Source organism: Carassius auratus, chromosome 39, assembly GCF_003368295.1.
Source record: "Carassius auratus strain Wakin chromosome 39, ASM336829v1, whole genome shotgun sequence".
Classification (NCBI taxonomy): Eukaryota; Metazoa; Chordata; class Actinopteri; order Cypriniformes; family Cyprinidae; genus Carassius; species Carassius auratus.
Genome location: NC_039281.1, coordinates 9558926 through 9586121, shown reverse-complemented (window position 1 = coordinate 9586121; position 27196 = coordinate 9558926). Strand labels below are relative to the sequence as shown.

Here is a 27196-nt window from a genome sequence, read left to right as displayed (position 1 = left end):
GAAACCACAGCTGAGAGCAGCACAGAAGGAGAAGGACAGATCTGAGGGACGAGTGAAACCCAGCAGCTCACAAACAAACACCTGACCGCAGCAAACACAATAAAAGAAGACAAAGAGAGACACTTTATGAGCCTGACACAGGTGGCCAGGTGAACACACACACACACACACACACACACGTCTGATTCTGTCCTGCTGAATCACGCACACAATCCAACTTCTGCAATGCAGATGTAATCAGTAAATCCTAAATAAACGCATCTTTAGTTCAAGTAACTCTGACTCTACAACTCTCAGCTGTTTCCTTCACATGAAATCAGACACTAGACAAGAGCGGTTTGCATTAATTTGTATATTTTTGCATTAAAGTTAACATGGTTCCATCTGTTCCTCCATTCTGTCATGGTGCAGTAAGTGTTGATATTTCGTTATATTCAGACATGGGTAAATCTGTCCTTTGCAATAAATATCATAAAATAATAGAGCTTCACATAATAAATATATTTTGTTTACAACATCAACAACAAAGAAAAAAAAAAAAACAGATTTAACAGTTTTAACATTTCCTTTTAAAAAATAGCCGTAAATTCCTCTTAAGCATTTAAACGTACAACTTTACATGAGAACGAACGGACAGTTTCGTATAAACTGCGTCTGTGGATCTGATAACAGCTACATATTTCTACATAGTCCTTCACAGGTTTGGTCGGAGGCGTTTCGAAGCACCGGCGCGTGTTAGTTAATAGCTGTACAAAGTCAGGTAAGGCCAACACTGGTTCAGAAAAGAAACAAGTGGTTCTTCTGTGCTGCGTGAGGGGGCGTGGCTTATCAGGCGCTCATTACATAACTCCTCCCCTCGCTCCGCCTCGTTCGCAATTTCCGCATCCTGCAGCAGCAAAATTAGCTTTCTTCAGCTAAAGAAGTATGGGTGAGTTCTCAGGACGGTTTTCCGGGCGTATGGTTCCAGTTCTGCAGCTTGCAGTAAACGGTGTTCGAGTTCTTGCAGCGGCATCCAGGCCGGTTCACGCGGTCGTGGCACGAGTTGCACGCTTTCACGCAGCCCTTAGCGGGAAGGTAGCACAGCAGACACGGGAAGAGAGCCGACATGAGGCCCATGCACAGAAAGCGCGAGCAGCAGTGCGGATGCGACAGTGAACACGGCCGGTCCGCGCACGGGTCGCCCACGTCATCATCGTCCTTCGAGCAATGATAGAAAATCCCTTTGACCAAACACATGCACGTCCCGTGCTCCACCGCGCTCTCGGCCGAACACAGGCACTGTCCGTTGCACGCGAGGCACGCCGGGAGCGGACGGGGCGCCGTGCATTCGCCACACTTGCATTTCCCGCAGCTCTCGCAGATGTATAAATGCGGCGAGTTGAGAGTTTCCAACTGCGTTTGTTTAAGCGGAACGTCCGGCGGGAGAAACGGATGCGAGGAGGCATTCAGAGCTTTCGGCTGAGTCCGTATGGCGCGGTTGCGATGATGCGACGGCTCTAGCAGACCTTGCTCCGACCCGCGGCTGCTGTTGCTCCCGGAGCTAGCGGCGCTCCCGGTGCTCGTGGACCTGCTGAGCGCCGGAGGATGCCCCGTTCGGTGCTCGTAGTTGTTATTGACGTTCACTAGGATCACCTCGTGAGTTCTCTCTTGCTTGTCCGCGTTGCGTGGTGGAGGCACGCGAGGCGGCTCCAGGGAAGGTCTGCGTGGTACAGCCGGGCCCTCCGTGTACTCGTTGCGGGAGCGGATGGCTCTGATCTGGTCCAGGGACAGGATTGCACCGGAGGAGATGTCCGGATGTCTGACGCTCCCTCCGCGCTGTCCGTGGCGATCCATAAGACACGATCAGCAACTCCAAACAACACGGATGCAACGTTCATCTGACACCCTGAGAGACAAGCAGAGAGAGAGAGAGAGACGGGTTATTCTCAACATACACACTTTTTTTTGTGTGTGATGCAGCTTCACTCTTAAAAAAATAAAAGTTCTTTTTTTGCTTCTAGTGGTCGGTTGGAGAACTTTTAACATAAATGGAGGTTCTTTGACAAAGCACAAATAGTTTATCCGACGGTTCCATGAAGAACCTTTAACGTCCATGGAACCACTCTTGGACAAAAATGGTTCTTTTGAGAACCGATCACTGACAGGTTCTTTTGGAAGCCAAGAGTGGTTCATTATTGGCATCTACTGGTTCCATAAGGAACCTTTAACATAGATGAAACCTAACAAAAGGTTCTGTAGATAATTAAAATGTTCTTTACACTAATAAAAAAAAATAGTTTGTAACTCTTTTCTTGAAGCCATATTATATAAAAGTCAATGATAAAGCGGTTCGGAAATAATTGTAACCATTCATCACCTTTAGAAAGAATAAAGCATTAAAACACATGACAAACAACTGCTTTCAGATCTAACAAAGGATCTGCAAACATTATAATCCATTTTAACTTAACACATAATGCTGGTTACATAGATTACAATGCATTATAGATAAAGTGCCACCAAACCACTTTATCTTAGTTAGAAGAACATCTAAAGAACTTATGGAATCTTCTGTGGAATGGAATGTTTTAAAGGTTCTTCATGGAACCATCGATGCTTGAAAAGAACTTTTGATCTCTTGAGCACTGAAGTGAGCAGGTTCCAAAAATGATTGCGAAAATCTTTGTTTTGAAGCGCGTACTGGTAAAAAAAAAACTTATCTAACTAGTGGCCACTGAAGCGTTGAAGCACCCTGCTGGAACACACACACACACACACACACACACACACTGTCAGACCCCCAAGCTTTTGTTTTTGACTTCCTTTGGGGGTTTCCAGCCTTAATTAGAGGGTCAGACCCCCTCGGACACACAATTCACACCCCGGTGTTCCGAGATGCGCGTTCACGCGCGCTTCATTCAGCTGTGACGCGCTTCACGCGGATCCGGACTAGACGTGTGCAGATCTACTTTCAGAGACAGAGCTCATAAATCACACCGCAGAAGTGTGTGTGTGTGTGTGTGTGTGTGTGTGTGTGTGTGAGGGAAATGAAGGTCTCGAGTTCTATTCCTTCTATTCACAGAGCCATTTAACCCCCGAGCACAGAGAGAGAGAGAGAGAGAGAGAGAGAGAGAGAGAGAGAGAGAGAGAGTTGACTATTAACAAGACTTTGTACCGACCTCAATAAGCACACAACTGAAGTAAAGTACAAATACTTCCCGTGCTGATTTGCATGTGTATGGCTGGTTAACATTAAAATGCAGAGCCACACAGAGCAGGAAGCCTTCAAATCAAACACAGAGCTTCACACGCTTCTCAAAGCGCTTCATGATGCGGGACGAGTCCGAGACTTCAGAACCGAGAGGAGTCGCAAAGTTTTGCGTGATGCGCAACTAATGCGTTAATATCAATAAAAATAATGCGCGAATTATTTTTTATGCAAATATATTTTTCCTAGTTATTTTGTTTATTTATATATTGTTTCTTTGAAAACTATATTAATACATAAAAAAGTGTACGCGGAAAAAAAAACCCCCTCAAAAAAGGCATAATTACAAGAAAAAGCAAACTTATGAATGAAAACAAGCCTGCTGGGGGAGGTGTGTGTGTGTGTGTGTGTGTGTGTTCAAGCTCAAACGCACGCACACACTCATACACACACAGCCTGAAGCGCATTATATGATTATTAACGTGAGTTTTGTGTAATACACGCGTGTTGAATACATGCAAAAACTGCGGGTTTCACAGATCCACACGCGATCTCCATCCAAACCGGATTTATTCCGCTTTAAATAACACGGATGTGTGTGTGAGGCATGATACGTACCTACAGACAGACTCCCTTAATGTCAAATCCATCAGTCCATGTTCCAAACATCCATCAATATGTCCAGAACGAGGTCAGAAACCAGCGCATGACTGCGATCATATCATCCAGAGGAGACTCCGAGGGAAAGCGGGAGGAATCCGGGTAAATCCACGAGTGAAGCGCGTTCGCTGCTGGTTTAGCGCAGTGCTCTCCGCGCGCCCGACCCTGCGTGAGTGTGTCGGATCAGATGCGTGCTCTCACACACACACACACACACACACTGATGAATGAAAGAGGATCATGGGGCAGATGCAGGAGGGGCGCACGAGCTCTGGGTTTAAGGTGGATCGAGTGAAACAGACGCGCATCTGCGTCGGAACGTCGCGCACGCGCTCAACATCTCAACATCTGCCACATTTCCACTCCGTTACACCCGCGTGTGTTGTAATAAAGTGTCTCATTAAGTTTCTGATTCAGAAATGCAGTATTAGTAATGTTTAACACTCTTGAGTGTGTTTGGTTTTACTGATTGTCAGTTGGGCGATGCGCACTAAACTTTTAGATGATGAAAACATAACTTAATCAGTTGTCATCAAAAGTTTTCAAAGCTTTTGTCCAGTAAAACATCTCGAAAACATCAGATCAAAAACACGAGCAGCGCTGGTGCGACCTTAAGAGCTCAAACCCCCTCCCCGTGTGTGTGTGTGTGTGTTTGTGTGTGTTTGTGTGGGGCGGATGTGCTGCATCCGGATACATGAGAAAGGAAAGTTCAGCACAAAGTCATTTCATGCATTCAAATGGAAACGAGCCGCACACACACACGCGCGCGCGCGGGCACACACACACACACACACACACACACACACACAACTCCTCCTGAGAGGTATCGATGAAAACTGTTTTGACATTTAGTTTTAAATTACTGTATTTTTTTTTTTACATAAGAATTACAAAGAAGGCTATATATTTAAAAGCAAATAAATAAAACATTTTGAAATATTATATTATAGACTATTAGACATGATATTATAAATTATTATTAATAACAACTTTAATATCATCAGTGTTGTTTTAGTAGATATTATAACAATATAGGATTAACCTTTATTTTCATATTTTGATTTAAATGTTTAATTAGTAAAGTTTAGTTGTGCTTTTGTCCTTTGTAGTATTTTAAATTTATTTTTTATTTCAGTTATAGTAATATTTAGTAGATTCTTTCTTTCAGTTAGTTGCAAAAGCAAACTTTCTAATATTGTTTAGGTTTTTAAATCTTGAAAGTTTTTCATCAGATGTTTATAATTTATTTTATTCCCTCTATTTCAGTAAAGAAAACTATTTTTACTAGTTTTAGATATCAATGTGCAGCAATGAAGGATTTCTAAATTGAAGAATATTTAATGAAACTTCCAACATTCAAAAAATTTTTTTTCAGGGGTCTTCATTTAAACATTGTCTGAGTTAAAATAAATGAATGCAATCTTTCTTTCCTACAGAAGAATAAAACACTGCTCTGTCATCAAATAAATCCTTTATTTAGATGCCCACACACACACACACACACACACACACACACACACACACACACACAGGTGCTCTGCTCGTGTCAGAAGTGTTTCTGCTGGTAGCTGCTGTACGTCTGCAGGAGCGTCTGAGGGATTCGGGGTCTGACGGTGTTCAGAGCGCAGTCGAAGTGTCCGGCGTTCACGTGTTGAGCCGTGATGTCCTCCTGCAGCGCCTGTAGAGCCGCTTCTCTGCACACAGCTGTGATCTGACACACACACACACACACACACACATAGATAGTCGTGAATGGAAACTATAACTATATATATATATTCATCATAGATAGCCTGAATGCACTGTAAGTCGCTTTGCATAAAAGCATCTGATAAATGCATACATTTAATTTCTAATTTAATATTCCATGCCATGGGGATATGATTTTTGAAAAAATGAACACACACACACACACACACACACAGACATAGACACACACAAATACACTTATACACACAGACAGACATACACACACATTCTCTCTCTCGCACTGTCTGTCTATCTGTGTGTGTGTGTGTTGCCGTCAGCTCTGAACACACAGAAGTGGTTGATGGCAAAACGCCTGACCACAAATTAGCACAGCGTTCAGGAGAAACACGCAGCAAAAATCATTTCCTATAATTACAAAACTATTTTTAACCAAACAAACCACTGCTCAGAGCAGCAGCAGAGCGCTCTCCAGAGCCAGAGCAGGAAGTGATGCTCAGAGACTTCCTGTGTGCTGAGAGAACCAGCAGGAGTCAGGAGAGATGAAGCACTTCCTACCATCATTATACTGACATTATTTTAAATTATATAGATTATAAATTAAATATAAAAATAACAAAGAAACAACAACAAAAACAAAAAAAACATTTTTTGTAATATTTCACTGCAAAAATAATTATCATACTAATAAATCAAACTTGTTTGACTGAAAATAACAGTGAGCCCTTAAAGAAGAATTTATATTTAATCATATTATTCGAAATTACTTTAATTTTTTTTTTCAATGTCATAATGTAACAAATATATGTTACTTTGTACTTTATGGAAAGTGTTGTGTTTTTCTTTCTTGATTTCATAAAGTATTTTCCTATGACATTGTTTAAAATGCTTAAAAAACTCTTAACAACTGTTTTCATTAAAGAAAATTACTTTTTAAAAACTTCTGAAATCCCAAAAATAATTGTTATAAATTTTACATTGTTATTATTATTTCCTTTTTATTTTGTAATCGATATTTTGAGATTTTGAACATTTTAAATAAAGTTGTTGTTTTTTATTAAATTTTTTGCAGTTTATTTTTAAACGCATAGAAAATCAAGGTGTGAACAGAATATTAACTTTTAAAAAACTTGAATATAAGGCTCTGATTTATTATTTTTGTTTTTCAGATTTTGTGTTTTCATTTTAATTTTAGTTAAACTTTTAATCATTTGGTGGTGTGTCTTATTTCATAACATTTTCTTAATAAGTTTTTTTTATTTATGTTTTATTGTTTTATTGTATTTCAGTTAGTGTTTATTTTAAAAGTAACCTTTTTAATACCTTTTTAATTCATTTTCAGTTTTAGTTTTAGTTCACACTCATTTTTATAATTTTAAGATTAAGCTTGATTTTAGGATACTGTAACACAGTAGTTTCCATAAAGTAAAACTGTTTTGTTACATTGTGAATTGTTATTTTTATGATAATTAAATTAATTCCAGCCCCAAATCATTACTGTAATGTGAAACTGATAAATAAACTGGCTTATATGATAAATGAGATGTTTTAAAGTCACTGTATGTTGTGTAAAAACTGCAGGAGTTTGAGGAAAAGATGTCAGAAGATAATTTCTCGGTGAATTAATACAGTGCTGCACTTCACCACACAATTTCACCACAAATGCACTATTAATTGCAAGCTCAGCCCCATAATTCCCTGCAGCTCGGCTGGAGTGTGTTGTGTGTGTCGTTGAGGCTGAACACACATGCTGTAAACATCACATTACCCAGAAGCCCCTGCTCTCACCAGTCACAACACCAAAGCAAACACGCATCGCACAAATAAACGCTTGACGAGCTCCGCTGCAGAACTACACACACACCACCACTGCAGGACGCAAACTATCAAGAGTGTGTGTGTGTGTGTGTCTTCACCCGTTATTCAGATGAGTGTAAGCGTGTTGCGCTCTCTTTTTAAGTCGTGTTTATTTACAGTTTAACATGTGAAACACCAACACATCTGTCTGCTGATATTTACTGCTGCACACACACACACACTCTCTCTCTCTCTCACACACACACACACACACACACACACAATCGAGCGTCTGTGCAGCAGTTCAGAGTCACACTGACTTTAGAGAAACAGCATCTTGCACCTTGTGAAAACACTTTAGCAAATGACAGCGTGACCTCTGACCCCCAGTGACCTCTCACCTCTGCCCCCGAGTAGCGCTCTGTCCGGGTCACCAGGTCCTCCAGGTGCACGCTGGGATGGATGGGCATGTTCCGGAACTGCAGCGTGAAGATCTCTCTGCGAGTGTCTGCGTCCGGCAGCGGGACGAATATGATGCGGTCCAGACGCCCCGGACGCATCAGAGCCTGAGACACACACACACACACACACAGAGAGAGAGACACACACACACGCAATATGAGTTCTGCTCTTCAAGGCTGCTTATATTTGATCAAAAATACAGTAAAAGTTGCAAAATATGATTACAGTTAAAATCATCTGTTTTCTGTGTGAATCTGTGTTAAAGTGTAATTTATTTCTGTGATGCTCCGCTGTATTTTCAGCATCATTCCTCCAGTCTTCAGTGTCACATGATCTTCAGAAATCAGAATAATATGATGATTTACTGGGCAAGAAACATTTCTGATTATTATCAATGCTGAACACAGTTGTGCTGCACGATATTTTTGTGAAAACTGATACATTTTATTTTTCAGGATTCACAGATGAACAGAAAGATCAAAAGAACATAATTTATTTGAAATAGAAATATTTTGTAACATTATAAATGTCTTTACTGTCACTTTTGATCAAATGAATGTGTAAAACTATACATTTATTTTTATTAAAAAACAAAACAGTTAAAAAAAATTGAATGGTATTTCATCACAAATAATATAAATATATAATATATAACTATTATATATATATATGAAGTTAGAAATGAAATAAAGAAATTAAGTTAACATACTAAAATAACTGAAACTATAAATCAAAACTAAGTTTAAAAATAAAAAAGTCAAAATGTATGCTTAAAATATAACTGAAAAAAAAACATATTTAAGCATTTTTATAAATAATATAGTAGTAAATAAATAACAGTAAAATATAACTGGAAATGAGACATTGTAGCATTATACCATACAGTAGAAAAAGTATTTAATAGTAACTTCTCTAAAATATTATAGATGTTTGAACTGGAGATAATAACCAGAACTGATATTATCTTCCAGACCGATATGATGAATGATCATGGCCGATACTGATGTGATCTGGGTCTGTGGATATATTGTGCTGTCAAAGCTCCTGAGAGGCAGCTGAACAGAAGCTACACACACCACACACACCACACACACACACCAGAGGATGAGAAACAGAGGACAACAGCAGCTGCAAACAGACAGACAGAGAGAGAGAGAGAGAGAGAAAACAACTCCAGGAAGTCATCGCTGCACATCTGTGACCTGCAGCACAATCCACCGCACACTGCTTCCTGATATCCTCAGTGTGTGTGTGTGTGTGTGTGTGTGTGAGAGAGAGAGAGAGAGAGTTTGTGCATCACTTCTGAAGACAAACAGAAGAACATATGATGAAAAACACTGCAAGCTTTAACAATGCACTACACTGAACGAAAGAAAGTAGTCACATCGTTTCTGAAATAAGACGTATCTGAAGAAGCCATGGAAACAATTCTGCTACTTAAGTTAAAAGCTTATTTCTCTGCGATTCTCTATTTGCAGTTTCTATTTACATTTTTAGGAATATTGTTATGCATTTTTTGTAATTTTTATTAGTTAAAATATTTAAATGTAGCTTAATGTATTTTTATTTGAGTTGGATTTATAGTCATTTTAAGGCTTAAAAAATATTGTATTTAGTTGCCTAGACAAAAAAAAAAATAAAAATAAAAAAAATAAATATATATATATATATATATATATATATATATATATATATATATATATATATATATATATATATATATATCCATTTATGAACTACTATTAAATACTTTTTCTACTGTATGGTATAATGCTACAATGTCTCATTTCCAGTTATATTTTACTGTTATTTATTTACTACTATATTATTTATAAATATGCTTAAATATATGTTTCATTTTAATTTAAGCATATATTTTGACTTTTTTATTTTTAAACTTAGTTTTAATTCATAGTTTTAGTTATTTTAGTATGTTAACTTAATTTCTTGATTTATTTCATTGCTAATTTCAATTTTTAGTTTTTCTTTCAGTAAGTTTTCATAATTATATTTTATTGTTTTTATGTTTTTACTGTATATCTTTTATCCGAATCTTGATATTCTTGATGTTGAATAAAGCAAATCTGCAGGATCGGACAGTTTTAGCAATGTGGTCTGAGAAAGTCAGCTGATCATCAATCATAACTCCAAGGCTTCTCGCTGTTTTTGAAGGAGTTATGGTTGATGTGTCTAACTTGATGGTGAAATTGTGATGGAACGATGGGTTTGCTGGAATCACAAGCAGTTCTGTCTTGGCAAGGTTGAGTTGAAGGTGATGGTCCATCATCCAGGAAGAAATGTCTGTTAGACAAGCTGAGATGCGAATAGCTACCGTCGGATCATCAGGATGGAATGAGAGGTAGAGTTGAGTGTCATCAGCATAGCAGTGGTATGAAAAGCCATGTTTCTGAATGACAGAACCTAATGATGCCATGTAGACAGAGAAGAGAAGTGGTCCAAGAACCGAGCCCTGAGGCACCCCAGTAGTTAGATGTTGTGACTTGGATACCTCACCTCTCCAAGATACTTTGAAGGACCTATCTGATAGGTAAGACTCAAACCATTGAAGTGTGGTTCCTGAGATGCCATTTGCCAGTAGGGTTGATAGGAGGATCTGGTGGAATAGCTACCGTCGGATCATCAGGATAGAATGAGAAGAAAACTATATATATATATATATATATATATATATAGTAATGTAACCACTTTTTTTTAGGTTATTTCATTTCAAAATTTTAAGATCAAGTTCATAAATTTTTTTCCATTTATTGCAATTAATGAAAGCAGTTTACTAGCTTTAGTTTGAGACTCAGACTTGTTTGACCACTAACACAGAGAGAGAGAGATGCAGCCTAACCCTGACATGATTACACTTCCAGCAAACCATGAATCTGTGTCTGCTCAACTCATTCAGACGGACGTCCGGCCGTTTCACTGCAGGAGTCGACATGTTTTATTTCTCTTTCTCTGTCATTCATCACTCAGCGACACACACACACACACACACACACACACACACACTTCCTGTCCTGAAGGATCCGCTCTGTGTGTGTGTTTAAGGTGCTTTTATAACGCTGTCGCTCCTCAGCGGAGATCTTGGCTTGTTGACAGAATGATTGCCGTGTGTGTGTGTGTGTGTGTGTGTGTGCGCTGAAGGAGCATTTCAAACTCTGAATAAAGAAACTTGAGTAGAATTACAGGACAGAAGCTCGTCTGAGAGCAGAAGAGATTCTATTCAACTCATTTGTTTAGAAGAATCAAACAAACACTTCTCAGCTCAAGACGGGTGGGTCTGGCAGGAAAAAACCTGTCCGGCTCATATTTCACCAAAACAAACAAAAAAAGAAAACATAAATGAAGTGCATCTTGCATAAAGAGAGTAAAGCATGTACTTATTCATGAGGACGAGTAAGAAAATTAAAAAAATGTGCAAAATGTTTTTCTTTTTCTATCTGCATAAATGTGCATCACGATCATTATACATATACATATATATATATATATATAGAAAGCAATATATCAGAAATAATATATGCAACACATGCAACATATAACTTCTTATGAGTTTGACACACACACACACACACTCTCTCTCTCTACAAGATACAATGTAAACTGGATTATTGATAGTGAATAATATATAAACCTGATTATTCAATCAACTCAACACATTGAGTTTATTAGTATTATTACAAAAAGCTGAGCTGTTTGATTTATACATATAATACCTAATACATCGTTCCTGAATTTAGGTCTGAATATTTATTGAGTGTGACTGTGTTTAAAGGAACAGTAAAGAAGCTGAAGAGCCTGAAGTAGTGATGAAGGCTTGTGTATCTGAAGTGATCTCGGTCTGAATGTGTTCCTGTGGTTTCTGCTATCAGTGCAGACACAGATACTCGCGTAAAGCCAGAAACGGATCCGCTTACATCTGCGTGACCTTCAGTTGAAAGACAAAACCAGAGCGCTCCGATGTTCCTCTTACTGTAAGCAAAGACCAAACCCTCAGAGACACAATGAAGCGCCAGAGCCTTTGTGTGTGAGGAGAAACGGCTCAAACACACACAAACACACTGGAACAACAAGTCAATAATGAATTAACTGTAGCATTACAATCCCTAACAAAGGCATGGTTCTGATTCCCGGGGAGAGCATGCACAATGGAAAACTGAAAACATCTACAGCTTGAATGCAATGCAAATCTTGTCTGATTGTGATCAAGTAAAGGTCAGAATAAGGTCAGTAATATCTCCAGATGAACTCTTCCTGGACTGAAGCAGCTCAGCTTTACTTGATTCTCCATCAATCATGTTTTAGAGTCTCAAATCTGATCCTCAGGATCTTTTGAGGAGCGTTTGTTTCCAGAAGCTTTACTTTCACTGTTCCTCAGCGGAGGAATGATCTTCACAAGCCTCCAGAACATCTCACATCTTCTGAGGAGACTTGATTTCTTCAGCTCTCGATCTCTGTGTTATATGTGCGGATCATTTACATCTTATTACTGGAGATATAGAGCACAGACTCATATTTACATCAGTTTATATCAGTATCTGCTCTACTGTTAGAAACATCTCATTGATTTACAAGCAGCAGAGTTTAATTAAATAAATATCAGCATCTGCAGCAAATGTATATTTATGCTCCGTTTAAGCTGTTTTTGTTTGTGGGAATCTCTCTCTCTCTCACACACACACACACACACACACACACACACACACACACACACACACACACACACACACACACACACACACACACAGTCAGTGCATTCAGTTGTAATCACAACATGTTTATCAGACCTACAGCAGCTCAAAACACTTTACATCAGCATCAGACCTCTCTCTCTCTCTCTCTCTCTCTCTCTCTCACTGTGTGTGTTTTGTTCTTCAGGTATTTTTACACAATGAGTGCAGACAGACACACAGCAGCTCATAAACAGCTCTTCATCAATTAAACATGCTGACAGGACACACACACACACACACACACACACACACTTTCTCAGTGCTTTCATGCAGGTATATCAAACATTCTTTCAAGCACATATCAGTTTACACAGAGCAGGAAGCTCCATTCAGCCCAAAACTGCAGCTACATGTCCAGTGTGTGTGTGTGTGTGTGTGTGTGTGTAAATAGAGACACAAGTGCTTCAGGAAGTCTGAGAATTGCTGCTGGCTATACAGAAACCCCCTGAAACACACACACAAACACACACACACACGCGCACACACACACACACAAACACACACACACACACACACACACATACACACACACACACACACACACACACACACACACACACACACACACACACACACACACTCTCGCTCGCTCGCTCATGGTATTGATAGGCAGATGTCGTCTGTGTGTCCTCAGGGTTTTACTCAACAATTAAGCTTCCTGTTTACTAAACGGCCAAGAGCATGTCTACGTGCGTGTGTGTGTGTGTGTGTGTGCGTGTGTGCGTCCTCATCTACTGTATTTCATAAGAATACTGCCCATCTCTCTATTATCTGAACACAAGCAGAGACAGACACACACTTCCTGACAGACAGACAGATGCAGTCCTGTGTGGGCAGGTGTGAAGTCTGTCCTCCAAAACAGGAAGTCAGGGATTCCCAGCGCTGAGCACTTCCTCTCAGAGAGAGACAGCGAGACGCACCGACCGCACACAGGAAAGAGAGAGAGCATGACCTTCACACACAGGGGCCATTTTTAACCCAGAGCTGTAAACACAGGAAATGACCTCATCGCCAACCGTTAGCATCAGCATCACAATGAAAGAATCTCAGTCGTCAGATCTAACGTCTAACGCATACAAACTGACACTCTACTCATTTTACCTTCCATTCTATGTTATATTTCTAATCTATCTAGCAACATGCAAAAACATGTTAGTCATGTGCTTAAACATGCTAATTTAAGATAGTATAGTGTTTAAACATAATTCGTGTTAAAAACATGCTAAAAATGCTAGCAACATGCTAAAACATGCTAGCCATGTGCTGCTAACAACAGGATTATTCATGCAATGTGTTAAACATGTTAGAAACATGTCATCAACACGGCAATTCAAGTTCGCAGTGTGATAAAAATGCTAGAAACATGTTAATGTGCTAGAAACATGTTAAAACATTTTAGCCACGTGCTAACAACTTGTTAACTGGGGCTAGCATAGCTTTAAACTTGAATTTTAATTACCAAATGTTAAACATGCTAGTAACATGTTAAAACTTGTTAGCCATGTGATGTAATGTGCTAAAAGCTTGTTGATTTAGGCTAGCATAGTGTTAAAACATGTAAATATGTTAAAATATGCTAGCCATGTGGTAAACATTTTAGAAACATCCTAGAAATACATTAATCCATGCTAGTAACATGCTAAAACATGTTAATTTAGGCTAGCATTGCTGAACGTGCTAAAACATGATAGCCATGTGCTAAATACATGATTATGCATGCTAGCAATGTGTTAAACATGTTAGAAACATGTCATCAACATGATACTTCAAGTTCGCAATGTGATAAACATACTAGAAACATGTTAAAACGTTTTAGCCCTGTGCTAACAACTTGTTAATTTGGACTAGCATAGTGTTAAAGTTGATGTTTACTTTAAAAAATGCTAAACATGCTAGCAACATGTTAAAACATGTTAGCCATGTGCTAAAATATGCTAACAACTTGTTAATTTAGGCTAGCATAGTGTTTAAACATGTTAACAACATGTTAAATATGCTAGCAAAATGTTATATCATACTAGAAACATGTTAAGAACATGCCAAAGCACAATACCAACATTTTAAGTCATGTAAGAAACACGCTAACAACATGCTAAATCATGTTAGAAACACGCTAACAACATGCTAAATCATGTTAGACGTGTGCTAAAACATGTTAGTCATCTGCTAAAACATGCTAATTTATGCTAGCATAGTGTTAATTCATGTTAGAAACATATTAAAAACATGCTATCCATATATGTATATATGTATGTTTGTCTATATATTTAAACTTTCAGGCTAAGCTTTGTCAATCAAAAGTTTATCTTGATTAATTTTTTTTAATCTAGTGCAGTATATTTTTTAAAAAGGGTAAAATTTGAAGGAAGGTTTATTAGCGCAGTCTAACAGTGACCTCATCACAACACACACACACACCTGCACATTAACCTCACAACATACACAGATGCATGACAGATTTACCGTCAGAGAGAGACAGATGTGTTTAACGTTAGACACACGCTGCTCGCACCTGCACACCATCTCAGAGGAATTCTGGGATGCGTGTCGGAGTCTCTGGGAGGAATTGTTCCAGAGACACAGAAACAAACCGATGAAATAAACCAGATGAGGATCAGACGGAAAACAGCTTCAGCTCCAGAGCTCAATGTAAGGACACTGCACAGTAAAATATTGCATTAGCTTTTTTAAAACTTATAATGAACAAAAAGTTTCAATAAAATTATATATATATATAGTCATACAATTTTGGAAATAATGTATATATATATATATATATATATATATATATATATATATATATATATATATATATATATATATATATATATTATTTCCAAAATTGTATTAAGTTTTAAAAAACCTAATGCAATACCATTGATCAATTGAAAATCCACAGCCTCTAAAATATGACCTATACAGCACACACACACACACACACTCTCTCTCTCTCTCTCTCGCTCACACACACACACGCAGCAGACTGCGGCTGGACTCTGTGTGTGTGTTGGAGAACTAAACACATGTTGTGTGTTCTGGTAGGAATTAACTTCTCTGGTTCGGGCGGATGTGGCCTCAGCCTGAGCCTCCAGCCTCAATCAAGAGCGGCTAAAATTAGTGGCCAACTCGCTTTCCGGAAAGAAGATAATTCCTCCTTGATTGGAGGAAAAAAAGAAAAATAAAGAAAGAGGCAGAAGAAAGAGAGAGAGGAGAAGCCCAGAGGTCAAAACAGCTGATGTTTACTGAACTATACGACCCGGCACAAACACACACTTCACATACAACACACCGTTTCATATCACTTCGATTTTTCTTCGAAATAAATAGCGAGTAATTGAGTAATTAATCACAGAAATAAATTATATTTTACTGTCTATTCACATAGAAAACAATTATTGTAAATTACCATAATATTTCACAATTTTTACTGTAGTTTTCATCAAATAAATGCAGTCTTGGTGAGCAAAAGAGACTTATTTCGGAAAGATTACAATTTTCTGAATGGTAGTTTCCAGAACTGATTTCTTCAGTATTTTTCAATATTGAAGTCTGTCTGTAATGTTGGTTCTGGTTATAGAAGATATAAAAATGAAGATATACAATGGAAAATCCCACTGAAATCAACCGTTCTGTTTTAAAGTGCTGAAAAATACAGTAAAAATGTACACTCTACTTTTCAAATGTATTTTTTTATGAGCTGAAACCTCACTGAGAAAGTCAAATGCTGCTAATGTAAGATAATAAAGCAGATGAGCTGCAGGTCGGATGAAGCTTTGCTTGTTGTTCGGTCTCTTATCAGACATCAGGAAGTCTGGAGGCGAATCCAGACGCTCGGTTGTTTAGTAACCAGCAGCTTCCGCTGAATAAACCCAACGAGAGCAGCGGATGGAAACTGATGTTATCAGAGCCGACGGGACTCAGACTTATCTACGAGTGCTCGATGACACACACACACACACACACACACACACACACACACACACACACATGCATATCACTTGATTTGGTGATATGTAAAAGTCTTTTACTGTAAATGCAAAGAACGCAGTCTTAAAATTGATATTTTTTTCAACCTCTGACTAAAAGAGTTCAGTCAGACTTGACCACTGTCAGATATGAATATTTTAAGATATATAGCTATCAGATTATATAATTTTACACAGGAGAATTCCTTTAAACCTACACTTCTGCTCAAAAGTTTGAAATAATAGGATTTTTAAAAAGAAGAATACGATTTTCTGAAAGAAGTCTGTTCTGCTCACCGCAGTTGCATTTATTTGATCAAAAATACAGTAAAAATTGTAAAAAATTATTGCAATTTTAAACAGCTGTTTTCTGTGTGAATCTCTGTTAAACTGTAATTTATTTCTGTGATTGAAATTGTATTTTCAGCATCATTCCTCCAGTCTTCAGTGTCACATGATCTTCAGAAATCATGAAAGTATGAGGAACATACAGAAGTAAAATCAGAGGAAATCAGAGCGTCTTCATTAGCGTCTTCCTCTGCTCTAATTGCTCTGGTTCTCTCTTTTCGGTTTTTCCAGGCCTGTGTTTGTGTTTGAGGGAAGAGAAGGCTGTAATCAGAGCTCCAGATGAATGCCGCGAGGGGAAGCGCCACATCTTTTCTTAGCTCCAAACGTTACCGCGATGCAAAAGGGACAAATTTTGTGGCTCCCCGTGCGGAAGAAACAATCTCTGGTGTCCCGGCCTGCTGTGTTTGACATCTGTAACGGGTTTGAAGGTCTAACCTAGTGCTCTAGCCTCGAGACACGATAGCTGAACACATTTGAGGAACTCAGACTGTTATAAAGGACAGAAACAAACTCTGAGCTGCTGTAAGTGTTTGCGATCGCCAGCTTGAGTCATTCACTGAGAATCTTTAACTCTCCAATCTCAAATGCACTTGTGTTGTTGTGATACGGTGCCTTTACAAGCATCTTGCAAACATTAGCATGACGGTTTCCACAAAACTTTTCAACATTGATGATAATCAGAAATGTTTCTGAGCATTAAATCATCATATTGTCATGATTTCTGAAGATCATGTGACACTGAAGACTGGAGGAATGATGCTGAAAATACAGCGGAGCATCACAGAAATACATTACACTTTAACACAGATTCACACAGAAAACAGATGATTTACATTAGAATAATATTTCACTATTTTTACTGTGTTTCTGAACTAATAAACACAGCCGTGCTGAGCAGAAGAGACTTCTTCACTTTCTCTGAATGCAAAAGAGCAGCATGAATATTCAGCTGAGCATTTATATAAAGTTTAAGATGATGTGAAGTAAAAAAAAAAAAAAAACTGTGAATTTCTAGGTGAACTCTTTTTGAGTGTTTGGGTTTTTTAGATCTATAAAAAAAGAAACCGAAACAGTCCAGTGTGTGTGTGTGTGTGTGTGTGTGTGTGTGTGTGTGTGTGTGTGTGTGTGACTTCCTGTCTGCCGCCCACGACAAAGCAGTAAACACTGTTCATATGAGGGCTGTTACAAAGTATCGCTTGGAAACAGAATTCAACACACACACACACACAGTTTAATGATAATCAGTTAGATTCAGCAGTTTTCACTGATCCAATGTTTTGAGAAAGTGACCAACACAAAATAGCAGAACTTCTAACTAGTTCCACAATAACTGCAGTGTTTTTTTCCTTAACTTGTGTTATTTTCTTCTTTAAGCGGTAATGTAACACTATAACAAACCACACAACTAACCATTTACATCTTACATGATGGAAAAAATGCACGATACACTGCATTTTTCATAAAAACAAGACTTTATATCTAAAGTCATTTTACAGTAAATGACTCTCGATTGAAGAATGTTTAATGTTTGCACTGAAAAATGAGAGAAAAATAGCGAGGGAGAACACAGTTTTTGCAATGTACAGAGACTAAACAATGATATTATGACTGACAGAAACTGATCGACAAACTGTGTGTGTGTGTGTGTGTGTGTGTGTGTGTGTGAGTCTGTTTACAATTACTGAGCACATAATGAATGCTCATCCAATGAGCCGCGCGCTGGCAGCCTCGTCCCTCGCTGAGACAGGAGAGCAATTAACACAGGAAGGAAGCAGAGAAAACGAGCCAAAGGAAAGACAGGCCAGCCAGAGGACGAGAGAGAGAGAGAGAGAGAGACAGAGAGAGAGAGAGGGGGATCAATTCATCTCTCGAGTCACATGCACAGAAGAATCGCGCTTTTAAACATTTATAGAACTATATATGGAAGTCTCTTCTGCTCACCATTTGATCAGAAATACAGTAAAAATAGTGAAATATTATTCTAATGTAAATCATCTGTTTTCTGTGTGAATCTGTGTTAAAGTGTAATTTATTTCTGTGATGCTCCGCTGTATTTTCAGCATCATTCCTCCAGTCTTCAGTGTCACATGATCTTCAGAAATCAGAATAATATGATGATCTACTGCTCAAGAAACATTGTGATTCGCAATATTTCTGTGGAAAATGTGATACATTTTTCAGGATTCACAGATGACTAGAAAGTGACAGTAAGGGCAGCATTTATTTGAAATAGAAATCTTTTGATTTCTGAAGGATAATTTAACACTGAAGACTGGAGGAATGATTGATGACAAAGTGCAACGATGCAATTCAGAATCAACTAAACATTTGTTCTTTAATCCACCTGTAAGAGGGTTTAATGTGCTGTTTGGAGGCGAGAGAAGCAGAGGAGGATCCCGATGCTCCACAATGGGGGCATTATTAGTGCAATCTGCCCCCGGTGAGGCACGAGGGGTGGATTTATGAGGCGCTCCATCTGTTACCGCAAGCGTGTGTGAGGATCGGTGTTGGATTTCACGGGACGCTCATTCTCTCTACACTGCTTTATTCACGTTTTAGTATCACTTAGCATGTTAAAATATATTTCAACAGCAAGAATCTAAATAAACAAATAGAAAAGTAACGATGTTGAATGTTACAAAGTTCATTAATCATGAAAGAAATTGCATTTCAGCTGTAAAGAAGCTCTAAAGAAAACAATAGTCACTATTCAGCTGAATTTAATTCAAAGTTTGTTTATATTTAGTTCAAAAACAGTTTCAATTTCAATTGCAAAATTAATTCAATTTCAGCAGTAAACCAAGACAAACATGTCATTTTTTCACTTTAAATGGTGTATATTTATTTATCAGGATACCACATTCAAACCAGGGTTATTATAGTATAAAAATATTAAATACATGTTTGTTGTAAATGTTAACTAAATTATATAAAACAATAAAAAAATTATTTCCACTACATTTCTCAAAATACTAAGATAACAAAAACTAAATAAATTAAAATAAATAAATCAAAATTAATAAAATCTATATAGACATATTTAAAAAGAAATTAATAAAAATACAGCTAAATTATGGAAACTTAAAAATGTTACTTATACTTTTTATATATATATATATATATATATATATATATATATATATTACTTAATATATAAATATAAAAAACACACACAAAGTTAAATGTAATATAAAAAAGAAAACTAAGATAAAATATAAATTAAAAAATAACTAAAACATTCATAAAAATTTCACTGAAAATATAAACTATAAAATAAAATCGAATCAAAATATAAACAAAAACTATAAATAAAATGAAAGCCTAATGAGCTGAATAAAAACTATACAAACACTATAGAACTTAAACTGAAATACTAAAACATTAACTGAAAATTGAGAAAATATAAAAATTAAGTCTATTTAATATATCCAGAACCTTGATGATTTAACAGAAACTATGGACTCTCTCTTTTCTAGCACTTTAAATACAGTTGCTCCTTTACCATTAAGGAAGGTTAAGGAAAACAGTTTGACACCATGGTATAATGAGCATACTCGCACCCTAAAGAGAGCAGCCCGAAAAATGGAGCGCAGCTGGAGGAAAACAAAACTAGAGGTATTTCGTATTGCTTGGCGAGAGAGTAACCTATCCTACAGAAAAGCATTAAAACTGCTAGATCCGATTACATTTCTTCTCTTTTAGAAGAAAACAAACATAACCTCTGGTATTTATTCAATACAGTGGCTAAATAAATGAAAAATAAAGCCTCAACAAGTGTTGACATTTCCCAACATCACAACAGTAATGACTTTATGAACTACTTTACTTCTAAAATCGATACTATTAGAGATAAAATTGCAACCATTCAGCCGTCAGCTACAGTATCGCATCAGACAGTGCACTATAGACCCCCTGAGGAACAGTTCCACTCATTCTCTACTATAGAAGAGGAAGAATTGTATAAACTTGTTAAATCATCTAAACCAACAACATGTATGTTAGACCCTATACCATCTAAGCTCGTAAAAGAGGTGCTTCCAGAAGTCATAGATCCTCTTCTGACTATTATTAATTCCTCATTGTCATTAGGATATGTCCCCAAAACCTTCAAACTGGCTGTTATTAAGCCTCTCGTCAAAAAAAAAAAAAACACAACTTGACCCCAGAGAACTAGTTAATTATAGACCAATCTCGAATCTCCCTTTTCTGTCCACGATACTAAAAAAGGTGGTATCCTCATAATTATATTCCTTCTTAGAGAAAAATGGTATATGTGAGGATTTCCAGTCAGGATTTAGACCGTATCATAGTACTGAGACTGCTCTCCTTAGAGTTACAAATGATCTGCTCTCATCATCTGATCGTGGGTGTATCTCTCTATTAGTTTTATTGGATCTTAGTAGGGATGCACTGAAATTTCGGCCACCGAAAATCTTCGGCCGAAAATGGCCTTTTTGGTTTTCGGCCGATAGACTTTTATCACCGAAACAACACGGCCGAAATGTTGTGATGACGCATACAGAAACAACGACCTGCACGTGCACCTGCAAAGCGCAGACCACGAGCTCCCCGCGACATTCACTTAACACCAGTGAGAACGTTCTCTCTCTTCTTATTCCTTTATTCGCAGCACTAAAGCGTCTCCTAACAAAGAGATTAAGACTGACCACGAAGTAAAAAACAAAGAAAAGTACAGTCTTATAGCGTCTGTTAGTGTTCTTGATCTGCGTTATAAAGACCTTTACTTGGATGCGGAAATAAGGCAGCGCGCACGAGAAATGATCCAGGCCGCGCTGGATGCGGAGAACCCGCGTGGAGACGGAGAAGCGCCAAGCGCAGGAGACTGAGATAGATCAGTGCGCAGAAAAAAAGACTGGTCTCTGCACCAGATGAGTGGCATGCACCATCGTTGTCTGATATGTTCAGTGGAATTCTGCAAGAAAGTGCCTCAAATAATAATAATACGTTGGCTATTTTGTTCTTAGGCTACTATATATATATATATATATATACACACACACACAAACATACATAATATCAGATTGTAGCCATATTTATGCTAGATTTCTGCTTTAATTTGATAAAAATGTTTTATTTATGCCCTGGCCCTATTTAGATACACTCTCTCAAATATTTCTCAAATGTCAGGCAGATGACAAGCTCAACTGCTCAACAGCTAGATGGTTATCTGTCTTAAGTCTCCATCCCCAGAAGTGATAACACTCTTGCCTACTGGAGAAGTAATGCACTTTCTAGTCCTACATAGAAAATTTTCAAATGCACTTCACCTAAATGCACTTTGTTTTTATGAGAGAACTGTTCATTTTAAAACGTTTCTGCAGGCCAGTAGTCCTGTACATTATTATTAAATATACACATGAGTGGGATACATTTTTGGTTTGAAATTTATTTTACACTGTGCATTGTTGCAATGTGCTTAATAAATATTTGCATCATTTGTAATTATGTATTTCAATGTTTTTTTTTTTTTAATAATTATGTAATTGTAATTATCTTTGAAACTTTAATATTAATTTATGCAATTGCAATGTCTTAATTTTAGTAAAGTTAGTACACGGTCATAGCAATAAATGCAATGGTACTAATAATTGACATAATTTCATTCGGTGTTTCGGTTTCGGTTTTCGGCCTTGGTTTTCTCTTTTTTGGTTTTCGGTTTCGCCCAATAATTTTCATTTCGGTGCATCCCTAGATCTTAGTGCTGCGTTTGACACAATTGAACACAACATTCTTTTGCATAGACTTGAACACTTTGTTGGCATCAGTGGAAGTGCATTAGCATGGTTTAAATCGTACTTATATGACCGCCATCAGTTCGTAGCAGTGAATGAAGATGTATCATATCGATCACAAGTGCAGTATGGAGTACCTCAAGGCTCAGTACTAGGGCCGCTACTCTTCACGCTTTATATGTTACCCTTGGGAGATATCATCAGGAAACATGGTGTTAGCTTTCACTGTTATGCTGATGATACTCAGCTCTATATTTCTTCGCGGCCCGGTGAAACACACCAATTTGAAAAACTAATGGAATGCATAGTCGATATAAAAAACTGGATGACGAGTAATTTCTTACTGCTAAATTCTTAGAAAACAGAGGTGTTAATTATAGGACTTAAAAACTCTGCATGTAATAACCAAGAACACTGTCTAAAACTTGATGGGTGCTCTGTCAATTATTCGTCATCAGTTAGTAACCTAGGTGTGCTATTTTGATATAGGTCTTCTTGATCTTGCCGCTGTCGCCTCTGGCTTGCTTAGTTGGGGACACTTCATCTACAGCGATATCGTAGACTTGATTGGAAATAAATGCACAGACACTATTTAAACTGTACAGAGATGACATAACTGAATTCAATGATGAACTTCCTTTAACTATCATTTTGCATTATTGACACACTGTTTTCCAAATGAATGTTGTTCAGTTGCTTTGACTCAATGTATTTTGTTTAAAGCGCTATATAAATAAAGGTGACTTGACTATTTCAAACCTACAATTGTGATACTGCACTAGTCTTAACATTTACATTCAATACATCCAGAAGTTTCCCCTTGATCTGGAATGTGTGCGATTGCTTTATCTGCTGCAGAAGGGCTTTGTGAGAGCAGAAGAGAGCTGTGGTGGTCTGATCAGCTGAAAGACAAGACTGCACATGCTGCAAATCCTGCCAGATCTCACTCACAAAGAGCCTTCATTTCCTGCCTCACTCGATCTGTCGTCTCTCTAAAGCACCGAGTGTGTGTGTGTGTGTGTGTGTGTGTGCTCTTGTTTTTGTGTTATATCAGGACACAACTCTGTATAATGGCATGGGTATGACACAGGTATTACAAGGAGAGGGTGACTTATGAGGACATAACCCATGTCCCCATTTTAAAAAACGCTTATAAATCATACAGAATGAGTTTTTTTGAGAAAGTAAAAATGCACAAAGTTTCCTGTGAGGGTTAGGGTTAGGTGTAGGGTTGGTGAAGGAGATAGAATATACAGTTTGTACAGAATAAAAACCATTACACCTATGGGATGAACACACTTTACACAAAAACAAACGTGTGTGTGTGTGTGTTCTTTTGTGATCTTAATCCAGTTTTGTTAAGCTGAACGCTAAGGGAATGTTTCCCTCAATTGAAAATTATGCAACAGCTCCTGATTACACAAAGACAGGATCAAATATCGAAACATTCATAAATCAAGATTCACTAGAGATTAAACATGACCACGCAATTAATCAAAATTAAATGAGTTTATGGCTAAATGAAGAACAAATACCTGCCAACGGGGTCAGAAAACTAGATCTGTTTCTCTCTGATCTGTTTCTCTCTGACTTAATTTGTATTATTTTAATTTCTAAATAGTTTTTGATTTCCTCCTGATATCCTCCAGTCAGGTTTGAGAAGAGGTTGTGATGTGTTTGAAGTCTGATATCTGTCGGGATCCTCCCATCCTCCTTCTGTAGATCCAGTTACCTGTTCACCACACTGAGCCGCGTCCCCCAGGACACACACACACACACACACACACACACACACACACACACAGAGCTATTTAAAGGCCTTGATAAACCTTCCAATAACTCGAACACTTCCTCCCTGCTGCGATCCACTCAGTTTTTCCTCTTTCTTCAAAGAAAAACCCTGTAAAACATCTGAAACACGCAGCACTGGCCAGAACAAACACACACATTTTCACATTCCTGTTGCGAGCTTTGAGTGCTTCCTGTTTTGTCCGGTTTTCCCGAGGATTGTGGGCCGATCCGAGCCGGAGCGCTGTAGGTCTCACATTCTGCGCTGCTTGTTTTTCTGAACGGTTTCCTCAAACCGCAAGCGGACAGACGGCTCACACACGGCTCAGAGCGACTTTACTGTGTTTTTACATGCTTAAAACAAGAACAAATGTCTGCCAAAGGAGTCAGAAAAATAACCCCATTTTGTTAATCTCTGGTAAATTTCACAAATAATTGCAAAGAAATGGCAACGAAAACACAGTGAATTAAATGTGAAATTTTTAAAGGTAGAAAGACGTATTTCAATTAACTTTGTTTTATTGACGAGTACGAACATTTATTTTTTAAAGTGCATCTATCAGTCACTCATTGAAGACTGATGCAAATGTTTTAATCTTAATACGAACGGATGTTTCGTATTTATTTTTATAATTTTATTTTACAATAGCATTTTTCGATTCATTTGCACTATTTTTACTTTAAAAATACTTTAATTGGATTTTACGTAGTTCTTTATTTTAAATGATATTTTTAAGTATTTGTTTTATTTTTATTTTATTTTATTTTACAATGAATCTGAAGATAAAAGCAAATATTTTATTGTTAGTAATCCAGCCGAATCTTCAGCAGAAACAAATGTGAACATAAAGCCGAAAATAATTGTATTATTCTTATTTTACAATTGTCTTAATTTGAATTATTTGTAATTTTGTAATTCTTTTTTTTTTTTTTTTTTTTTTTTTTACATTTAATATATTTTATTTTACAATCTTTTTTTTAATCAAAATTAAGTGAGTTTATGCTTAAAATATGTAAGAATATCTGGCAGTGGAAAATGCCATTATTTTTCTGATTTTATTGGCAGATATTTTGTTCTCGTTTGAAGCAAAAAGTCACTTATTTTTTATTAATTTCTCAGAAAACCAAAATTTGATTCTCGATTCAATGTATCTTGATTTATGAATGTTTAGATATCTGCACTGAAAAACAAGACATGAACGCTGAAGATGAACATCAGGTTTTGCAATGGCAGCTGAAATCTGAAAAGCTCTCAAGTTAAAGCAGTAAACCGGACTGATCTGATCTGATCTGGTCTAGCGCCTCCTTCTGTTCAGAAGAGGATCACAGCTCACCCTTCCATCTCTCTCTCTCTCTAAGTCTGTCTCTGTATCTCTCGCTCATTGTTCACTCTTTTGCAAACAAACACACACATCTGTGAGGAAAAACTGATTTTCATTCTGAATGTCTGCATTTTATTGAATTAATTATGAGTAAGACTTGATAGAAAATAATTTGTAATTATTAATCACTTAATAATATTTTTTATAATTTAATAAATTAGAATAATTTAAAATGATTACAATTTAATTATGATAATAAACTAAAGAAAAAGAAAAATACTCAAAAATGCATTTATTTTTATTTTTTTTTCAGTTGAGGCTCCTCAAATGTCCTCAAAAGAAGGTTTTTTTTAACTTAAGGGAGCGTTTTGACACCAAACTATAAACTTCAGCAAAATAAACACACACACACACAGAGCAGCTGAGGAGAGTTCAGGAGTGTGTTTGTCACTTAGTGTGTTTGTCCATTTGGTTGTGTGAGATTCAAATGAAGTTGTGTGTGTGTGTGTGTGTGTGTGTGTGTGTGTGTGTATGTATGTGTGTGTGTGTGTGGTGACATCAGCAGATCTGTGGGACGGCTGGATTCTGCAGGGGGTCTAAGACTGATGGAGGACCTGTCAATCAGGATGAGTGACAGCTGCTGTGAGCCTCTGACCGGAGGAAGTAGAAGCTCTCAAGCCCAGCAGGAGGAGATGTGTGTGTGTGTGTGTGTGTGTGTGTGTGTGGGGATCAGCCGTACCTTGTCAATCATATCAGGTCGGTTGGTTGCAGCGAGAACCGTGACGTCCTTTAGTTGTTCGATTCCATCCATCTCCGTCAGCAGCTGAGCTAACACTCGATCAGCGACGCCGGAACCAGAACTGAACCACACAAACCCTCCATCAGCAGCTTACAGACACAAGACACACACACACACACACACACTGACCCTAGCAAGCACACAGAGTTCTGCTGCAGTGTTTCTAGTGCGTTTCGGATGGCTGCGGTGTGTGATTGATTACAGGTAAACACATTCATCAGTAAATCAATGTGTCACTCAGGATTCAATCCAGTAAATTAATTTCTGACTCAGCAGAACAAACCCGTGTGTGTGTGTGTGTGTGTGTGTGTGTGTGATTCCTGTCAGAAGCTTGAAACACTAGGCACTTTATTAATTAAACAAGCAAAGAGCCAAACAAATAAAACCATCTCTTACACCTCAGTGTTTCAGATTCACACACACAGCCATCAGCTGCAGCTGGAAACACACAACGAGTCTCATCATTTACTAACACACACATCACACTTATTACCAAATATTTAAAACAACATCTGCCCAGCAACTACACACTGAATCCTGGTTTACTTCATGACTTCTGAAGTTCAGTGTGTGTTTCCCTGAACACTGACGTACAGAAGAATTCTTCATCTGCTTTCATTGAGACAAAGACATGCTTGTGTCTCTAAAGCACAGATGTCCCTC

At 37.7% G+C, this 27196-nt stretch overlaps 2 protein-coding genes across 3 annotated transcripts in view; both read right to left on the bottom strand.

The window, feature by feature from the left end:
* Positions 1-337: 337 nt before the first annotated feature.
* On the bottom strand, positions 338-4274 carry spry1 (sprouty homolog 1, antagonist of FGF signaling (Drosophila)). Its single transcript, XM_026225774.1, has 2 exons — positions 3806-4274; positions 338-1885 (listed from the first exon to the last, which is right to left on the bottom strand). Exon 2 carries the CDS (start codon positions 1831-1833, stop codon positions 937-939), a length of 897 nt encoding a protein of 298 aa, XP_026081559.1. The 5' UTR covers positions 1834-1885; positions 3806-4274; the 3' UTR covers positions 338-936.
* Positions 4275-5301: 1027 nt separating this feature from the next.
* Positions 5302-27196, bottom strand: part of afg2a (AFG2 AAA ATPase homolog A) — a 33283-nt gene continuing 11388 nt past the window's right edge. For both annotated transcript variants that reach the window (XM_026225720.1, XM_026225721.1), the window contains exons 14-16: positions 26474-26594; positions 7753-7917; positions 5302-5558 (exon numbers count right to left, since the gene is read on the bottom strand). In XM_026225720.1, the coding sequence (XP_026081505.1) occupies positions 5394-5558; positions 7753-7917; positions 26474-26594 (451 nt within the window). In that variant the 3' untranslated portion in view covers positions 5302-5393. The remainder of the gene's footprint in view (positions 5559-7752; positions 7918-26473; positions 26595-27196) is intronic.